Genomic DNA, 19,339 nt, shown 5'->3' with positions numbered 1-19,339 from the left:
GGGAGGTAAACAGATCTCAAGGCAATGAAATCAGCATCTGAAAACACAGTACACAAGACCCTCCTCCAACAGCCTTTGACCTCAGAGAGGCAGCCAAGAACAACAGCAAAAACATATATTGTTTTGAGAATAACTTGGACCGTCCTGACCAACATCTTGAATGAAGGCTTCTCATACCTGGCACTGGGATTTTTGTTATGTAGTCTATGGCTCCTGTAGGGAGCATATGTAATCCCACATTGCATAATTTCATTTTATATGTGTGCATGTATGCATGCACGTGCACTCACCTTTGTGTGTGTGTGTGTGTGTGTATATATATATATATATATACGTACTTGTATGTATTATGTATAATCTTCCCTACATAAAAAATGATATAATTCCCTGATGCTTTATCAAACATCCTTAGTGTTGTTCATTCCTCTTCTTTCCTCTCTCCCTGTTTTTCCCATTTCCCCCCTTCATTCAACCCGGCTTCCTTATATTTGGATCTCTGACTCAACCTGGTGCTCATTGATTGGCTACACTGGTGAGCTAACAAAGCTCCAGGTTCACATCACTAGGATTACAGACGCATACAACCACACCCAGCTTTTTGTGTGAGTGGAAAGGAAGACATCAAAGTATGATATCATAGTATACATAATGACCCCCCAAAATTCTACCAGAGACTCCTGCAGCTGATAAACACCTTCAGCAAAATGGCTAGATACAAAATCCTGTATACAAATGAAAAACAGTCTGAGAAAGAAGTTAGGGGGAAAACACCCTTCAGAATAGGCACAAATAATATAAAATATCTTGGGGGTAACTAACCAAGCAAGTGAAAGACCTATATGACAAGAAATTGAAGAAGACATCACAAGATGGGAAACTCTCCCATGCTCATGGATCGGTAGAATTAACATAGTAAAAATGCCATTTTACCAAAAGCAATCTACAGATTCAATGCAATTCCCACCAAAATAGCAACACAATTCTTTACAGACCTTGAAATAACAATTCTCAAGTTCACATGGAAAAATTTAAAACCCAGCATAGCTAAAAACAACCCCGTAAAATAAAAGAGCTTCTGGAAGTATCTCCATCCTTGACTTCAAACTATACTACAGAGCAATAGTAATAAAAACCAACCACTGTGGTACTGGCATAGAAACAGATTAATTGATCAGTTGAACCAAATTGACAACCCAGAAATAAACCCACACACCTACAAACACTTGATTTTTGACAGAGAAGCCAACACCATATAATGGGGAAAATACAGCATCTTCAACAAATGGTGCTGGTCTAAATGGATGTCTAGAAGAATGCGAATAGATCCATATTTATCACCCAGTACTAGGTATCTTTATGGATCTTTCATGCTCACTTTGATTTGACTAAAGTCCTTCCTCATCTCCTCTCTCATGATGCATGTTTGCGTTTCTGCATCCTAGCCCTCTTCTTCTTCCATCAGGCTCTACAGTTTTTTTGCCTCACTCATCTAAAGATAATTCCCATAAGCGGATTCGGGCCTATGATGTCATTTATTTATATGGATTTCCTGAAAATGCGAATTTGTTGTGACAGGGCTTAGAGAACAATTGTCTAGGATTGTGCTGGTAATAGACAAGCAATTTTGGGAAGTAACGATGATAATACTCGAGAAATGGATCATGGTGATTAGTTACTTATTTCAATAAATGTACCACCAACCATCTAATTGTGTATTTCAGACAGATATGTTTGCGACATGTAATATATACCTTAATTCAGTTGTTCGGAGAGGAAAGAAGTGAAAAGGGTTGCCAATTTTTTTATGAGTTTGCTAATTGCCCTAATGTGCAAAATCATGAAATAAAGAGCCAGGAAGATGGTTCAGCAGTTGAAGATGTTGTTAGTCCAAGCTAAAAGCCTGCTGGCCTGAGTTTTATCTCTGGAGCACAAATAAATTGGGGAGGAGACAGTTGACTCCACAGGCTTTTTTTCTCACTTCCATATATGAGCTGTGGCACACATACCTCTCCCCTCCTACCCACATTGTGCAGTTGCACACCCGCAGTGAGCAAAAATAAGATAATAAATTTGAGAGATAAGTATGAGATGAAATGGCATAATGCTCTCAGCCAGCAGTGTTTCACTTAGATATTAGAAAGTGAAAAATAAAAATATTTGTGTGCTACAGGCTAATTTTTAACAAAATTTTATTGGTCGTATCCCAAGGAGGAAGTTACCAGTTTCCCACCCATTGCCTCCAACATGCTGAATTAATGAAACACTCCTGTATTTTCCTCCACTGTGACTCTCAATGGTTCCTGGAGTGTGCAGTGATGTTTAGTTATGGTGAAACTGTCATAAAGAGAATGCACAATCAGCAAATATCAATTAGAACATTTTTAGGATTCTGATTTATAGACAATATACAAGTACACTTTAGGAAGACCAAATACTTTACTCTGATCAGGAATTTAAATTCCTTTTCAGTACGCAACATTGTTCTTGTTTTGCCTGTTGCCAGTGGCTGCATGCAATGCTAAGATTGCACATTGAAGCTTTAAAGCTATTTAAGCGAGAAGGCAAGGTATCATCCTGATAAGGTTCTGCACAGCTGCTGCAGAGGAAAGTGCAGACAATAGGGGGAAGAAGTGGGACACTTAGTAATGGGAAGGGAGCCTAGGGTTGCCCGCATCAGTACATTCCACCAGAACAGCCATTTGCAAGGGACACACAGCTTCTGTGTCCACTGAGAATATGCTAAGGGCCCTCATTTTAGGATGGTGCTGTGGCTAGACAGAGGGATGGGTCTCCTGGCCAGCTGACTTCTTGAGGATGGGTTAGAGGAAGGCCCCAGATGCCTCTTCTCTGGGAATATGAAAGCCCTAAAGAATTTGAAAGTAAGTATGCCTGCATCTTGAGAAGTCATACATCTCCTAGTAAGAAATGGGGTTTTCCTACATGTTCAGAACTTGATATAATCAAAAACCACAAACCTAATTTTTAAAAATGGCAAAACATGGGTTTTATGAGGATTTTAAAAAGTTATGACCCGACAAATGGCTTATTCATAAGGTTGGGATATCTTTCCTTATACATAAATGATTTTTCTTCAAGAATGCAGCTTGCAGCCAGTACATCTGCTGTTCTTATGGAGGATTAAAATGAGCTATTTTTGTGGAGACTCAGCTGCAAAACCATAAGAACCTTAAGCCAGCTCGTGCCAAAATGCCTGCTCTAGATTTTGTTCATTATGTTGAATTTACGTATCTTTATGTTAACTCTCAAAATACACTGGACTTTTTAAAATACCCATTTATTTTGTATGAGGGAGCCTCATTTTTTCATTAAACACGGTTGTGTGTAGTTTTAAGTTTTGTTTGATCACATGCAGCCTTTATATGCTATACAACATTGACACGTCATTCTGAATGCCATTGTTTGTTGTTTGCCAAGTTTGGTTTTCACAGTAGAAGTTTTTCATAAAAATTATACCCCTAATCTTTGCAACGAAAGCCCAAGAGATATCTTGTATTCCCAAGGGTTGGTCAAGGATGAGATAGTCTTTCTGGAAAGAGAACTCTTTTCTATATGTTCCTCTTAGACGCTCAAGGCCAATGGGAGTCACTACCTCAGTTGGTCATTAAGGAAACTGACTTTTCCCTTGTTTCTTACATCTTGAAAATCAGCACCAGTAACACTCAATGGCTGTCTTGTCGGTGGTTCCGTTTGGCTTACAAAAATGTTTACAGGGTGCCTAGAATGTTTATTGAAGTAAATTTACAGCATTAAAGAAAGTGGACCAGAAATGCCCAGAGCCAGCCTTTGAGTTGCCTGCAGTCTGAATTCAGCCCTCTTGGATGTGAATCTCTTGAACACTGTGTTAATATACTGAGTCTGGATCAGTGAGCCTCAGGGTAGCCTCTAAAGTGACAGAGATACCCTGGTCCTGCACCTTACACTTTGATGTGTAGGGATGACATGGAAAGTCTTCATAAGAGTTATGACATGACCTCATTGGAAGGTCATTGGGAGTGTTTGTATATTATACACCATGTGTATTTACTCAGACTTTGGCCATCATCTATAGCAGTATGGGACAATGATCATCTGTCTGATAGAGAGCAAAGAGGTTATAGCCTTCTCTTGCCTGTGAAGAATCCATGACTGCAGATCTTTCTTAGCATTTCTCTCTTCCTAATTGAGCAAACCATACAACTGATACAGAGATGGGTGTCAGCTTATTAGACATAACTCTTTATGCTGTGTGTGTGGGTGTGTGTGTGTGTGTGTAATATGAAAACCCTACCTCCACCAGGTTACTTTGTCTTTCTAAACTCTTTATCACTTGGTCTGCAAGGAAAATACTTCCAGGGTAAGGAGGAGTAATCCTTAATGATGATGCCTTCAGAGCCCAGGTGGGACGTTTGAATGAGTACTAAGGGTTAGGGTTAAAGTAAGGAGATCCTTGGCAGGAAGATCTCTTCTTCTTATGCCGTGTGGCATACTGGGCTTAGCACAGCTAGAACTTCCAGTTTTTCAAGGAAAGCCAAAAACACGAGTTTCTTGTGAAATGTCCCATTTTTACAATATTGGCTACCAATCCCAATTCCTTACAATGATCCAAGCCAAGAAAACACACTGGTGTGTCCTGAGCCTCCCATTTTCAATGCCTAGTGCTGAATCCTATCTGCTTTCTTAATACACATCTCATGATTGGAAAAATTACAAATTTTCTAAATGAAACTCACTGCTCTTCTGTCCTTAGATGCTTTGCTCAGAAGAAAGGGTTTCGGGTTTCTGAATTTGATAGTGGGGCCTAAGATTGGTGTGTGATCTCCCTGTCTTCACTCTCATTCCAGATTACAGGACAGGCCCGTGTTTCACAAAAGTCAGTAATCAGATGTGCCAGGGGCAGCTGACAGGCATAGTCTGCACGAAGACGCTGTGCTGTGCCACCATTGGGCGAGCCTGGGGTCATCCTTGTGAGATGTGTCCAGCCCAGCCTCAGCCCTGCCGCCGGGGCTTCATCCCCAACATCCGCACGGGAGCATGTCAAGGTGAGTCAACTGTGTTTACCCCCACAATTGCCACCTCTTTTGTCAGAATCAGAAAACCTGGGGCTATGGGTGGGAACTGTGTCCACAGTACTCATCGACATGGTGGATTCTGCTGAAAGGTCTTACTAGAAGTGGTTTGTATTTACAGTGTACATATTAGTCACCAATGAAAGTTTCAACTCATAGCATTAATGGAGCAAGAAGATGATAAAAAGCAACCAAACTTTTCAAACTACTGCTTAAAATATATAATGCAGTAAGAAGGCGATCTGCTCTGTGTCTATATGCAGGTTGGCACACATGGCACTGCACACACAGTTTCCTGGAGAGACTCGTTTCTTTTCTCTCATATCCATGATGTCTTTCTCTCCAGATAATACTGTGGGACCACCAGCCTCATAAGTGGTTCTGGTACATATATCAAAGACAAATCTGAGACCTGAGGCTCCTACAACCACAGAGTCCAACCCAAGTGACCTAGAATGGTCCTTTTCTTACTAGTTAGTTCCATCAAGTTGTAGCCAACAGAACCCTTGTCATTCATTGGCTACCACCCTGATGTCATCTGTACTAAGTCCATTTTTTGAGCTTGGAAGTATTCTTTGTCAAAGGGGAGTTGAGATGCTTTTTGTATTATTGATAGAAACACTGTTGCTTCTATTTGAGACATGGAAGTTAGATGAACATATTTGGGGTAAATCCTGTGCAAGATTTTCAGCTTGAAGCCAGCAAGTAGCATCAGCATCAGCCTCCTAAGTAAATGGCATGCGTGGTAAGCAGACCAGTGTCCTCTGTGTCAAAATTACAGCCAAGGAAGTGTGTGCAGCCTTAGCTTACTGGACAAGAAACCATAGGTAGTCTACGCAGTTGGGTAAATTATCCCTGACAGTAACCTTAAAAGATTTCTTTTTACTACTTTTGTAATGTTATTAAAGGATACAGGAATGGCATCCCTAAGCTGAAAAACCAAAATTCCAAAAATGCTCTCCAAAATAAAAATGTTTTGAGCACTGACCTGGTTCTATGGGTGGAAAATTTCTACTGTGTGATAAGTTGATATCAAAATACACCGAATCAAGACTTTAGAAATGGCACAGCAGATAGGAGTAGTACCTTCACTGGGTGGCTCATCACTGCCTGGAACTTGAGTGCCAGGCAATCCAGTACACTCTCTGGTGTCCAAAGGTGACTGCACTCATTTGGAAGACACACAGAACCACACACATACAAAGGAAAAAATAAGCCTTATTAAAAATGCACAAAACCACAAAAATACTAAGTAAAATTACTGAGAAGCTCTGTGTACAAGTGTGCAAAACAGAAATGAACTTTACATTTAGAGTTGTGCCCCATCCCAAGGCACCCATGTGTGTGCTGACTGTCCAACCCCTGAAAACACTGGATCAGATCAGTTAAGGCAACTAGTGATTAAACTGATGTCAATCAATCACTACGTCATAGTGATTTTCAAAAGGGACACTGAGGGGAGGACAGTACAGCTCCACAGACTATGACTAGTTAACAAGAATGAAAGCCATGTCAGTTGCAGGCTTATTGAGGCTTTTTAAGTAATAATTATAGATAAGACCACAAAGATAAGGGCTGTGCTAAATGCTGATTTTAATATTCTTTACTATGAATAAAGGTAAACTCACTTACTTTTTTTTATGAATACTCATCAGTCTGAAGAGTATTATATTTCCTCTATAGGTAGATGTACTGTAATACAAGAGATTTCCAAAACTTGTATATATAGAATACCATAGACATACATAATTATTGAAAGTAAAGTAATCTGTTACATAGGTATTGAAATGATTTCTTTTTTGTTATTCTACACCACATTTCAACTTCTAATAAACTTCTTTTCTTCACTGGCTTAGTTCCCTGACTACAGAATATAATTTGCATAAAGGTATGATTTTTTTTTTTTTATTCACAAGGTGGCTGTGGCATGTAAAGCTATGTTTGCCTAGTGTGAGTGTATATGCAGAAAATGCAGCTAACACTTTGAGCCCCAGGAAATGGTTGCAGGATTTAAATATTTCAGAACTTAAAATTTCAAGGAAAGGTTAAAAAGTCATTCACCAAGGCATGCTAAATTATTGAATTTCTTCATCTGTATATACACATCTTGTCTCCTTCAGTGTTCTGTTAGAGACCTTGTACTGCACAGCACAACTGTTAGGAAATGTGGTGCCCTCTGTGCTCAGATTCTGTAGTCAGGAGTTAGTAATGCCCCAAGTGTATTTGCTTGGTTTTGCTTATGGAGTAGAGATAAATTTTGGACTTCCTTTGTCTCAAAACCCTAATGGATTAGCACAGTAATGAGAGCAAAATGAAATTTGACTCCTGATTTTTAAAAAAATGTCTGGAAAAACAAGATGAAAAGTTCTGCTTCATTTCAAGATCACGGCATGATCAGACAGTTCTCAGATAGTGTTAATCCTCAGTTTATAATGCTTTTAAATTCCTAGATTGTTTCCTGAATACTTACACCAAATTAGTTTGGGAGAGATGAGACATTACAAATGACACACTGACATACATGTCACACTGTTTCTTTTTCTTTTTTCTTTTCCTCTTTGGTAATACTGGTCCCTTTTAGTAGGATGATTGAAATTTTATAAAGTTAAAAACAAATGTCAGCCATATAGAAGACAATGAAAGCTGTTTAATACTGGCTTCAAAACCCTGATCACACTAATCAGGGCAGGCCAGTTCTGAAAGCCTGAGGCTAATGCAGCTTTAATTTGTCCATGGCTTAAGGAAAAATGAAGCAGGGTTTTGCTACAAGCACAGTAACTGTGGGAAATGAGAGACAACGGGAAATTAGGATCATAGTGTGGAAAACTTAATTTGTGGGGAAAACAGGAAGGTTTGTGGCTTGTCCTTTAAGTTTTTAACTGCTCTGTGATAACATTCTAGACCTAGACAATCAGGGTCAGGCGTGCATTCCTGGGGCGCTTGGCAGTCCTTGACTTTCTTTAACACTGAGAGCAGAGTCTGCTCCTGCTTCTGTCCTGTCCTCTCTCCACACTCCGTGGTGTGCTGTTCCCATCCTTCATCCACCCTTAGTGGTGTTTGCTCTTCATTCTTTATTGCACTAAGTAGCCAAAGTTAGCTCATGCCCCCCCTTAAATTTAAGCTATCATAAAACAAGTGAATTCAAAATAGTGATAGTTGAATTAAATCACTCCAGGAATATTTATGAACTTCAAGTCTTAGGTAAACAGCTATACTACTTTCTTATGGCTTGGGTTTTTCTCTACACACATGCATATATTTTAATTAGAAGTGGTATTTTACATAAGATTAATATCTGGATTTTGTCTCTTAAATGCATAAATAAATGTATATACTTCAAGTCATTAGTTATATGAAGGTATGAGTAGTAGAATTATTAATTGTCACTGATACTTAAGTTTTTACCTTTTAGATTTCTCTGCCTGTTCCAAAACTTAAAAACATAATGATGAAATTTGTTTGCTTATTAACTTCTAGTTCTTCGTTGAAAGGATATTTGGTTATTATCTTGATTAGAATAAATTTGTAAAGATAGTATAGCCAAAGCACATTTATCTTGGCTGTCAGTCTAATCGTAGATAAACATTCTGTCGACACCAACACTACATAACCTCCAAAACATCACTTAAGACAATCTCAATCACAGGAATCTCTATTAAACATAGCCAGCTAATGCCCTGTTCCACCCTGGCTGAAGTACCAAGAGGATGCTTACCAAGAGCTGCTCACAAGTCTAAACACAATTCTGAACCATTGCTTAAAGTCAGTGACAAGCACTAGTAGTTGTTGGGAAGCCATTTGAATAGGGAGAACTTTCTAACCATTTTCGGTGAGCATCATCATCCTGAAAGAGGTTCAGTTTGTGTTTGTTCGAACCTACCTGAGACATTCATGAACTTCAGGCCTTCACCATAACTGAGGCTGGCAGAAGGGGAAACTTAGAAAAATAAAAAAGAGGGCAGGAGGGGAAGAATGTAAGAAAAGAGCAGGAAGAAAATATGCCCCAGAGAACTACATGTAAATAAATGCAGATTTCACACATTTTTTTTTCATCACAAAGATTAAAACAATTAAAATCTTTCTCATAGGAAAGGTCTTCAAATGAGAATGGCAACCATTGAATAAAGTCAACTGAGAAGATAAGAAGCTGGTAACATTGAAATTATGACATGGAAGGAAGGTTTTAATCTGGTTACATTAGTTTTTCCCCATTGCTGTGACTAACTACCCAACAAGAAACAACTTGAGAAAGGGTTAGTTTGGCTTTCAGTTTTAGGGGATACAGTCAGCCCCTATGCTGAGGAAGGTGTAGCGACAGAGTGTAGGACAGATGGTTTTATTGTACCTGCGGTTAGGAAAAGGAGCACAGGTAAGTAGGACCAGGTGACCTCCCCAGTAACCCACTTCCTTTCTTGTGACCCTCCACTTCCAGAAAGTTCCACAGGCCCCCAAATAGTGCCACTAGCTGTGGACTGAGTGTTCAAACATCTGAGGCTATGGGGAACATTTCATTTTAGCCTATTATACCTATTTTGTCGAAAGACAAATGATACACTCATATACACACATACATATAGCTGAATTAGATGTACACAAACCACACAAATCCAAATGTCAGAGTAGAATAAGCAGCAGTAGTAGAGAAACTGACACACACTAGAAGCCAGACAGTGACCACTGGTGAAAAGGGCTTGAAAAAGTTCACAAAAATGACAAAGAAAAACTTTGTGAGATAGAAAAAGGGTTTTACTGATTGGAAAACACAGAATCCCATAGGCAAGCAAAACTCTTGCTTTGGGGAACTTCTAAAGTCTCAGTTTTAGGTGTCATGCCACCTTCTTTTTGTTTACAGGGTGGACTAGCTGACCAGGGCATGCCAGGGCTCTGCTTGCCTCTGCCTCCCCAGCTGGATTACGAGTGTACAGCACCACACCTGCCTTCTTGTGTGCTTTCAGGGGATTAAATTCAGGTCCTCGGGTTGTACATAAGCACTAGACTAACTAAGCTAGCTCCCCCACAAGTGCTTCGCCTGCTGGGCCATCTCCCTGACCCCTTTCTTGCTTTTTAAAATAAGAAAATGTTCTACTTTGTCTTTCTTTTCCCTAGACTAACTCATAGAACAGAGAACAACGAGGTCAAAGTTTATGCCCATCAACCTGTCCGTTTGCTCCCATTTGTACCTGGGTGAGATTTCCTTAGTCACTCTGTAGAGAATTAAGTACAGGGGCTGAGTGAGGAAGGCAAGGAATGAGCCCCACTGCTCCAGAAGGAATTCAAGGGATGTATGGTGGAGGCTAACGCCATGGAGGGGCTCAGTGAAGATGAAAGCTGTAGTTGGGAAGGATGCCCTAGCTGCTGATGGAGTGATGTGATCGATGTCATGTGGAAATGCCAAGTTACCAGCTGGGCTCCTCACTTTAGTGCCTAGAAACGGAGGCGTCTGTTGAGACGAGGCACACTCCTCTTTGTTGTAAGATGGGGTATGAACAGTAGTATAGTTATCATCCACTGTTTTGCTGACTCAGCGTTTGAATTCTCATGTCACTCAAGAACAAAGATTCTGGCTGAATCAAGCCATAGAGAGTGGTTGCTGAGAGATCTCACATCTCTAAGGCTTCAGAGACAAACTAATTGTTCAGTTGCTGTGGTTAAAGCCTGATACTTTCCTTTATGGGAAATAAAAATAAGAATTTCATCTAAAAAGGAATCTAGGAAGGCAGGAGGACCTCACTGGGTAAAGGCGCTTTCTGAAGTTAGGTTCCCAGACCCACATGGGAAGATGGGGAACTGACTCCTGAAAGTTGTCTTCTGACTTCCAAAACTACACTGTGGCACAGCAAATGACAATTGGGATTCAGTTCCCAGCACCCATCTGTAACTCCAGTTATGGGGGAGACAGCTCCCTCTGCTGGCCTCCACAGGCACTGCATGAACATGGTGCACATAAAAAATGACTTGAGCATAATTTTGGTGACAGAACACATTAAGCATAGTAGAATATTGTCGTTTATTGTCTTTGTTCCCTGCACCTATAAATGATGCCTCTTTTATCTCTATACCACTGAATGCATTTTTCCATAATTGGGCACAAACTAAAAGCATGTCACCGAATGCTAGTTTTTATAGTGAATTTGTTCTTTTAGCACAGGAGTTCATAAATTAACTAACATAGCTTTGTTACATTGTTTATAACCTTAATACAAGACACTGGAGTGGCTAAGTAAGGCTCACGTTTCAAGATTTGCCTTAATTCTACAAAATCTTTGAATACAATTTGAAATATTACAACATTTAAAGAAATGAATGGAGTGAGTATAAATAGACAAAGTGGACAGAAACACATTGGCACAATTTGGGTCATGGAGAACTAATTGTTACCTGTTGCTTGTCTAAGGTTTCAAAGATGTAGCAGGGAAGTCTGGGTTTGCCTCTTGTTTTTGCAGACACTGCTGGTGTGTGCTTCTAAATTCACTATTTTCCACCTTACTTCCTTGCATTTTTCTTTTTTGTTTCAACTGCTAGCCTCACCCACCCGAAAGACAGCATGTTCTGTGAAAATATTAACTTTTTTATTTTGGAACAAGTTCTCACTTTTAATCCCACTAACTGCTGCTCCTCTTGCCCACAGGCTCCCACATGCTGAGATCTGGGGTATGAGCTTCCACACCTGGTTTAGAAGAGTGTTTTTATGGGGGGGGGCATAGCATACTCAAGTGGATGGGGTCACAAGGCATAGGTCTAATTCCTGAATGACTCAGCAAAACTAAGAACTTCTTGAAAGTCAAAAGTGTTTTGGTTTTTGTTTAAAATGTTCTTTGTGTTGTCGTTATAAATTCCTTTTAAAGCCTTTCCCCACTTCAAAATATGGCGTCTAATTTTCTCCATTATAATTAGCAACACTAACATGAGGAAGGAGAATAAATATATAAAGATATCAACTTTTAATATAAAAAATCTTCCTACTTTACAGTGAAATCCACTCACTAACTCTGCTTTCTGGTTATGAAAGCCATGTGTTTCACTGCCGTGACTTTAAATGTCAGGGTGTTATTGTATAGTGAGCACTTAAGGGACACAATGGAAGTTAATAATTATGCAAACTAACCTCACAATAGATGGGTGTAAAGAACCTAATGCTAGGTGGGCTTTGTTTTTTAAAGTACAGTTTTATAGAAACTATAAAAATAATAAATTTCTTTTTCTATACAAAAAAAAAAAACTGTATAGTTGTGTAGTCTGGGAGGCTTCCTAAATAAAGGGCTTTTTTTTACCTCTAGGAAAATGCATTTTAAACAACCACTCAATGAATACTGTCATATAAATTCCCCCATCGACTTTGAAAGATTGCTGGAGTTACCCTGTGAAGACCGAGGTTTTATGAATAGGTCTAATCTGAGCTTCAGCTTACTTCATGATATTCCTCCTTGGATTTATCTTCCAGGAAAGGACATTCCTAGGGACATTTTCTACTTTCCTGTAATGAGAATGGAGCGTGGGGCATTTTAGAATAATGAAGCTTTAGTGCTTTAAGTTGAGCCGTTCAGTGTCTAAACTTCTTGTTCTGCGTCTTATTTCCCAGTTGACTTTTGTTTGAAGCAGAGTCTTAAAAACACCCTGATATTTAACTTCCATATAAACTTTCTTTGGACAGTAATCACTAATTTTACAGGCAGATGTTAAAAGTATGCTAAGTCTTTTGTAAGCTTAAAGAATTCGTACATACAAAGGTGCCCTGTTTGTGGGGTTACTGAAAACAATAGGAGACCCTGACATAGAGACATATACACATGCTTTTAAACAAAAGAAAAGATGGAAGACATGAAGAACAGCCCTTTCTCTTTTTGTTCAGATCTCAATGAGAAACACTGGCTGGCATGGGACTCGTATAGCCCAAGCTGGCCTCGAACTCACAGAAATCTACTTGGCCCTGCTTCCCAGGTTCTGGAATTAAAAGCATGCACCACCACACCCAGATAACCACTTTCTATGGGCTTGTGAATACAAATCTCCTTTAAGAAGACTGCAAATTTATACTGATGGTTGTTTCTCTGGTGTTCCGTGTTTCCGTGTTTTAAATGTTTGTGACAATGACACAGTATTTTTTTAATCTTGCAATGAAATATGTATCATTTGTCAGCCTTACTAGATTTCAGTCTGAACTGATGGTAGCAATTTTTCACAGCTTTTTATAATATATTTATTTTATGTGTAAAGTTCACCATAAAAAATTTGCCCAGTTTATGTCATTATTGCCTGTAAAGAAGTTAAGTCAAATTTACATAGACATAAAATGAAAATTTTAATTAGCTCCACAGTGTTCCAAGCCAGCCTGGTTTATATAACAAGGCCTTGTCTCAAGGGCATAGGCAGGTAAGGGAGGATATGACTTTCAAGCACTCTCAACAAAAGGTTTTTGAAAATCTCTACTTATCATGTTAACTATATTATATCATTTTATTATTTATTTACTGTAACTATTATATTAAATATATATGAGCATGTTAATAGTATTTGTTTTATTTTGGCTTTTACTTTTTGGTTTGTTTTCTTTCTTTCTTTCTTTCTTTCTTTCTTTCTTTCTTTCTTTCTTTTGTGTGTGTGTGTGTGTGTGTGTGTGTGTGTGTGTGTGTGTGTGTATGGCTTTTGCCAGATTACAGATGTTACATTGCATTCCTGACTTGATGAGGCTTTTAGAATCATGAATTAGAGTTTAATCCTTGGTGGTCTCTTTCATGACAGGTGATTGCCTTTGCTGGTTCAGACTTCTTATGACCAGTAATTACTTAATTTATCTTTGGCTTCTTACTTTTTAAGTTGTCAAAGTGGCTTTCTTATGAACAGCATAAAAATTGGATCTTGGTGTTTCAAAATAAAATATTACAATTTCAACCCTTTAAACTTGATTGTTACACACTGTAAATTTCATTTAAATAGGAACATCATTGTGCCCAAATCTGTATTTTACTTTTTTTGTTTTGCTTACCTTTTCATACTTTCCTTTTTCTGCTTCTGTTGGGTTAACTATTGATATTATTTCAGGTGCATTGTTGGATGCTTTTGTTCACTTTATAGTTTTATCTACACCTATGTAACTCCCCATACTGTGTTTTCAAATATTAGCAAGCCACTTTTATAGTGTAGTAACTTTACAGCCCAATTCTTTTATTCTTCTCTTTGTATTACTTCTTATTGTTTTACTTTATATTTCTTTATGTATTATAACCTACAAAATACATTACTCTTGTTTACTATTTTGTTTATAGTCAACAATTATCTTTTAAATTTCAAAAAATATGAGAAATGTATGTTATATTTCTCAACACATTTCCTATTTCCAGCGCCTTTCATTGTGAGTTAAGGCTATAAAATCCATCTTACTTTTACCTGAAGAAATTCACTTGGTGTTTCTTAGAAACTCCTGTATTTCATTTGTTGATAACTTTTCTTATTGCTTCATTAATTTCACTGTGGCAGTATTAAGGCTTTAGCATTTTTTCTTAAGTGGATTAAATTAATAAACAGTAGAAGGAGGAAGTCGACCGTGGCAGTATCTAAAACTGATGTTTTGAATGAGAAGTTGATAACTCCACTACATTATTGTTTAAGGGATATAAATCTATAACCTTCAGAGAAGGAAATGAAAACCGTAATAAACTTAGTAACAAGTACTCGGAGTAATGAAAGCTAAAATACTACCTTTTTACAAGTGGTAGGCCAAGGAAAATTAAGAGATCAGATGGTAGTAGCAGAAAGTGGGAAAGCAGCGACAGGAAAGAGGGAAGACACAGCCTTCATGAGTTACAGGGTAGGCGATGACTGATGGCGGCATCGGAAGAATACACACTGCACTTTATTCATAGTGCGTCTATGTACGCCCTGTCCAAGATTTCTGCCCTGTGTCTGCGGCAGAGAGACTGCATGCCTTTGAATCCTCAAGGCCCGTACTCACCGAGCTTCATAAGGAAGCACACTGGGGGGACCTTCACCTTGTGCTGAGAGGAGTGGGATAAACTCGGTGCCAGAACCAGGGGAACCAGCAGTAAGAAGCATTTTGTAGCAAAGTAACACAGCACAGGTGGGTCTCTAGGAGACAGCTTTCTCCAGAAACATCTACATAAGCTGAGTAACAAGCTTGCAGGGAGGGCCTGTTTCCCTCACCCAGCTGTCTGGAGAGCAACATTCTCCCTTGTACATAAAAGAAACATACTGATGTAGTCTGGAGACCAATTTTGCTTACGTTTGAAATGTTTTCTTCTTGCAGATGTTGACGAATGCCAGGCAATTCCAGGATTGTGCCACGGGGGGAACTGCATCAACACAGTGGGCTCCTTTGAATGCAGGTGCCCAGCTGGTCACAAGCAGAGTGAAACAACTCAGAAATGTGAAGGTGGGTGCCCTGAGGGCTGAGAGCCCGGCTGCTGACTTTGCGTTCAAGAAAGAAAAATGCTTTTGGAATTGTTAAAATTAATGACCATAATTGGCATTCTTTGTCTTAATGTGAAAACATAGGAAAAGACCATAGCATTTGCTCTTAGGGTTTGACCTGCAAAAGGCAGTGAATATTTAGCAGCTGATTGATCTTAGTGGCTACTGGGTAATGAAAATTATTTAGCCTCCTATAATTTCTTTCATAAAGTAGGTCTTCGTTTCACCTGTGAACTTGATTCAAGTAGAGTAAGTTTATTATTCTAATTTATCTGTGATTAAGTTTGTGTCATTTTTATAAAACTTAAATTTCTAAATGCATACAACTTCAAAGATCATGTATATTTAGATTGATCTTAGCAGTACTGAAACTTTTTCTGTCAATACCCCACTTTAATCAATTTTTTAATCAAAGATAAAATTTTTATCTTTCCTCCCTTCTCTCTCTCTCTCTCTCTCTCTCTCTCTCTGTGTGTGTGTGTGTGTGTGTGTGTGTGTACATCTCATGTGTGTGAGGACAGTCATATAGATGTCTTGGTGTATATATGTCTTGGTATGTAGATGGAGGGTAGGTTAGCTTAAGATGTCTGCCCACATCCTTCCATCTTGTTTGAGACAAGACTCTTGGATTCTCCCATCTCTGCCTTTTATTTCACTATAAAAGCACTGGACTTGCAGAAATGTTACCAGCCAGCCTGTAGATGGACTCTGAGGATCTGAACTCAGATCCTTAAGCTTGTACAGCAGGCCTTTTACCCACAGAGCCACCGTCTAACCCAGAGGTGGTTTCTAAAGATGGTAGCACGAAAGTTACTATAATTTAGCTGTGAAGCATTCTCACTTACTCTGGTTAAGATTTCCCCCTTTTCCTTTTATAAAATGGTGGTGATAATTAGCTTGTTTTATGTTGATCAGTTCTAAAGAGGCACGCCTGTCTTTATAGACAAGAAAATGAGCAAGTGAAAAGTCTGGCATTTAGACGTACAAGGTCAGTGGGAGTCTGAGCTCTGTTAGGAAGTGGGAGGTAGTGTGTGGGCATCAAGGCCACAGTTTCACCCCAGCAACCGCCATCTCATGAGTTGTTAGGTAGCATCATTCCCAGTTTTCCGTGTCCTTCTATTTTACAGCCAGTCTGAATTCATCTTTACAGACTGACACATTCATTATCAGCTAATTTCATGTTCCTCACAATAGGAAGGTGAGAAGAATGTAGCTGATTATTTTAAGGACCAAATACATTTTCTCTGACACGGTTTTTAATAATAGTCAAGTGGTGTGTGCTAGTAAAAATATAATATTAGTCATCACTCTACTTGCAATGAAAAGGCTAATGAAAATGCTTGCAAAATGAAGGGAGTTATCTGAGTTGGCACAGGAAGCGGAATCTACAGAAACGATGCTACTATTTCAAAGGTCCTCCTAGGTTTTTGGAAGAGCTTACTCTGTTGCTCGCTTTTTTCACTCCCGTCTACTTTTTAACTTCTGGGATACGTTCCAGACCCTATCCAAGAGTGGGGGCCAGAAAAGCCAGTCTTTGATTATAGGTGAGAAGGCGCAGCCACTGACCCTAGCAGTTGTGACATTTCCATTGCACGTCAGACAATGACTTTCTTCTTAGCTGAAAATGGAAGAAGTCTTTTCTCCATCACATCTCATCAAAAGAGCACGCAGTGCCAAGGCGGAGCTCAGGGGAAGACAGGGCCACTCTTTATTCTCGCTCCTTGGGAATGGCAGCTTTTGCTACAACATAAGGCACCACCCGGGGCCCTGAATCCAGTCGTGTCTTGGCTTACTTCCTGCCCAGGCAGCCAGCTCCATTTAAACATTGCCCAGAAAGAATTATATGATTTAGTATTTATGATTTGTGGGAATGGAGCAACTGGAACAAGGGCTGATTAGGGCTCAAAACCCAGAGGTTTTGTGAAAGCTTTACTTGTTTATAAAGCATATTTATTTAGATATGTCTTAAAAGTAGCTATTATCAATTTTCTTTGGGTAATACTGTTCCTGCATATAAAAGAGCAAGCAGTTCTTATATAAAATTATTTAATTCAATTGGTACCAAAGTGTACCTTCAAATACCAGAGTTGTGGCTATACACAATGTCGAGTTTTGACTTATACTCATAAACAGTTTAATATAGTGTTGTCATACGTTTAAATTTGATGTATGTTATAAATAAAAATATAACCACGGCAGTTACTTTGAACTATCAAAACTTAGGTATTTAAATTTCAGTATTAAAAAAATGTAAAATGGAGTATTGGCAGATTTGTTTTTAAGTTATGCCCTTCCTGATTTTAGCTCTATGAAATCTCATGACTTTTGGTAGTCACTGCACTTTGTGTGCAGCCGTTGACTATTTCTTTCAGATGCCTGAATACGATTCCTGAGAAGAGGGCTTCTTCACTACTGTGTTCCAAATCTGAGAAATATTTCTGATATGCTTGGCAGACTCCTTACCAATAAAGGTTGACTAGTGGTGATGTATTTGACTGAATTAATGTTCAAAACACAGGTGAACGGTCTTTGGAAGGAGGCAATTCACCAAGTGGAATTTTTCCTTTATTCTACCATCTTTCTTTGCCCTTCAAAAATATTTACTTATTCCATTAATTAACTAATTAATGGTGACTGGATCTCACCATGTAGCCCCGACTCTCTGGAAGTCACAATGTAGCCCAGGCTGGCCTTAAGCTTGTAGCAGTCTTCCTGCCTCTGCTTTCAGAGTCTGGGATTACTGGACAGTATCACCATGCCCGCCTCCATTTTTTTTTAAAAAATGATTTCATTTTGGTTGTGTCTGCTACTGGGAGACCAAGGTAGACATTACATGTGATGTGTTGCTTTTTATCTTCTGTGTCATTGCCTTTATGTGAGCATATTGTTCTGAGGTTAGGGAGCCTTTGCTTTCTCTGAAGAAGGAAGAACATCTCTGATGTCTGCTCAGTTATCAGAACACCATCCTTCACTACTGTGAACGGTTTGACCTGCCAGTCACATGGGTCTGAGCATGAACAGCTTGTGTTCTAGCTCGGGCAGTGAACGGGGCCCACCTCTTTAATGTTTGAAGCCCGTGCCTTAGAACCTTCATGGAGGATGGTTGTGTTTTATGTACCTGGTCTGGTATGTTTCTGTGGTTTGTGCTACTTCAATACAACATTAGTCATCATGCTTATGCTCAATATAGACTCCTGGTCAAGCCCTAAATCTCAGCCCAAATCTGGAAGACATACATATACATCTATATTTGTTCACATGTGTGTAAAAAAAAATACCTTCCCCCTTCTCTTTTGTTAGGGGCCCAATACCATAAAATTCCTGATGATGACCACTGCAACCGTGAGCCAGCTTGCTTCTAAAATCTAATTTCCTAATTCTGTAAGACATCAGGCAAATGACTCTGAGTGGAGTGAACGATTCCTGATTCTTTCACATCCAAAGAGGAGGCTAGCCCAGCCACTCACCCGCCTCAGACATTCATTAATGTAAATACTCCTGTAGCTTAAATGATGCCGCACCACTGAGGCCTTGGTCAAGGCTTCTTATTTCTGCAAACACGCTATGTTGGTTTGCCTTGCCCTCCCTGCACACGGGTAGAGACAAGTGGGTGCCAAATGTCCTCACATGCCCCCCTCCCCCTCAGCGCCTTCTCTAAAGTTTCTGAGCCATTTATTCTGCCTCGGCTTTTTGTGCAGGCAGGAAAGCTATGTCAAAGTTTTTCCTTCTAGTGGTTCTTTATGTGTCATGTACTTGTTTTAAATGTATCCCAAAGAGTATTTGGCCTCAGTCTGTTTATTTTGTCCTTTGGGGTATGTCTGTGAAATGTCCAAAATGGATTGGCATAG

At 39.2% G+C, this 19,339-nt stretch overlaps 1 protein-coding gene across 1 annotated transcript in view; it reads left to right on the top strand.

Moving 5' to 3' along the window:
• The window catches only part of Fbn2 (fibrillin 2), a 202,684-nt gene that overhangs the window by 48,723 nt on the left and 134,622 nt on the right, over positions 1 to 19,339 (top strand). Inside the window, exons 6-7 of the mRNA XM_051163405.1 lie at positions 4,842 to 5,039; positions 15,328 to 15,453. Coding sequence (XP_051019362.1) covers positions 4,842 to 5,039; positions 15,328 to 15,453 — 324 coding nt within the window. The remainder of the gene's footprint in view (positions 1 to 4,841; positions 5,040 to 15,327; positions 15,454 to 19,339) is intronic.

The sequence above is a fragment of the Acomys russatus genome, chromosome 20, assembly GCF_903995435.1.
Source record: "Acomys russatus chromosome 20, mAcoRus1.1, whole genome shotgun sequence".
In the NCBI taxonomy this organism is placed as follows: domain Eukaryota; kingdom Metazoa; phylum Chordata; class Mammalia; order Rodentia; family Muridae; genus Acomys; species Acomys russatus.
Note: the sequence above shows the minus strand (reverse complement) of the source record. Positions and strands in the feature narration are given on the sequence as shown.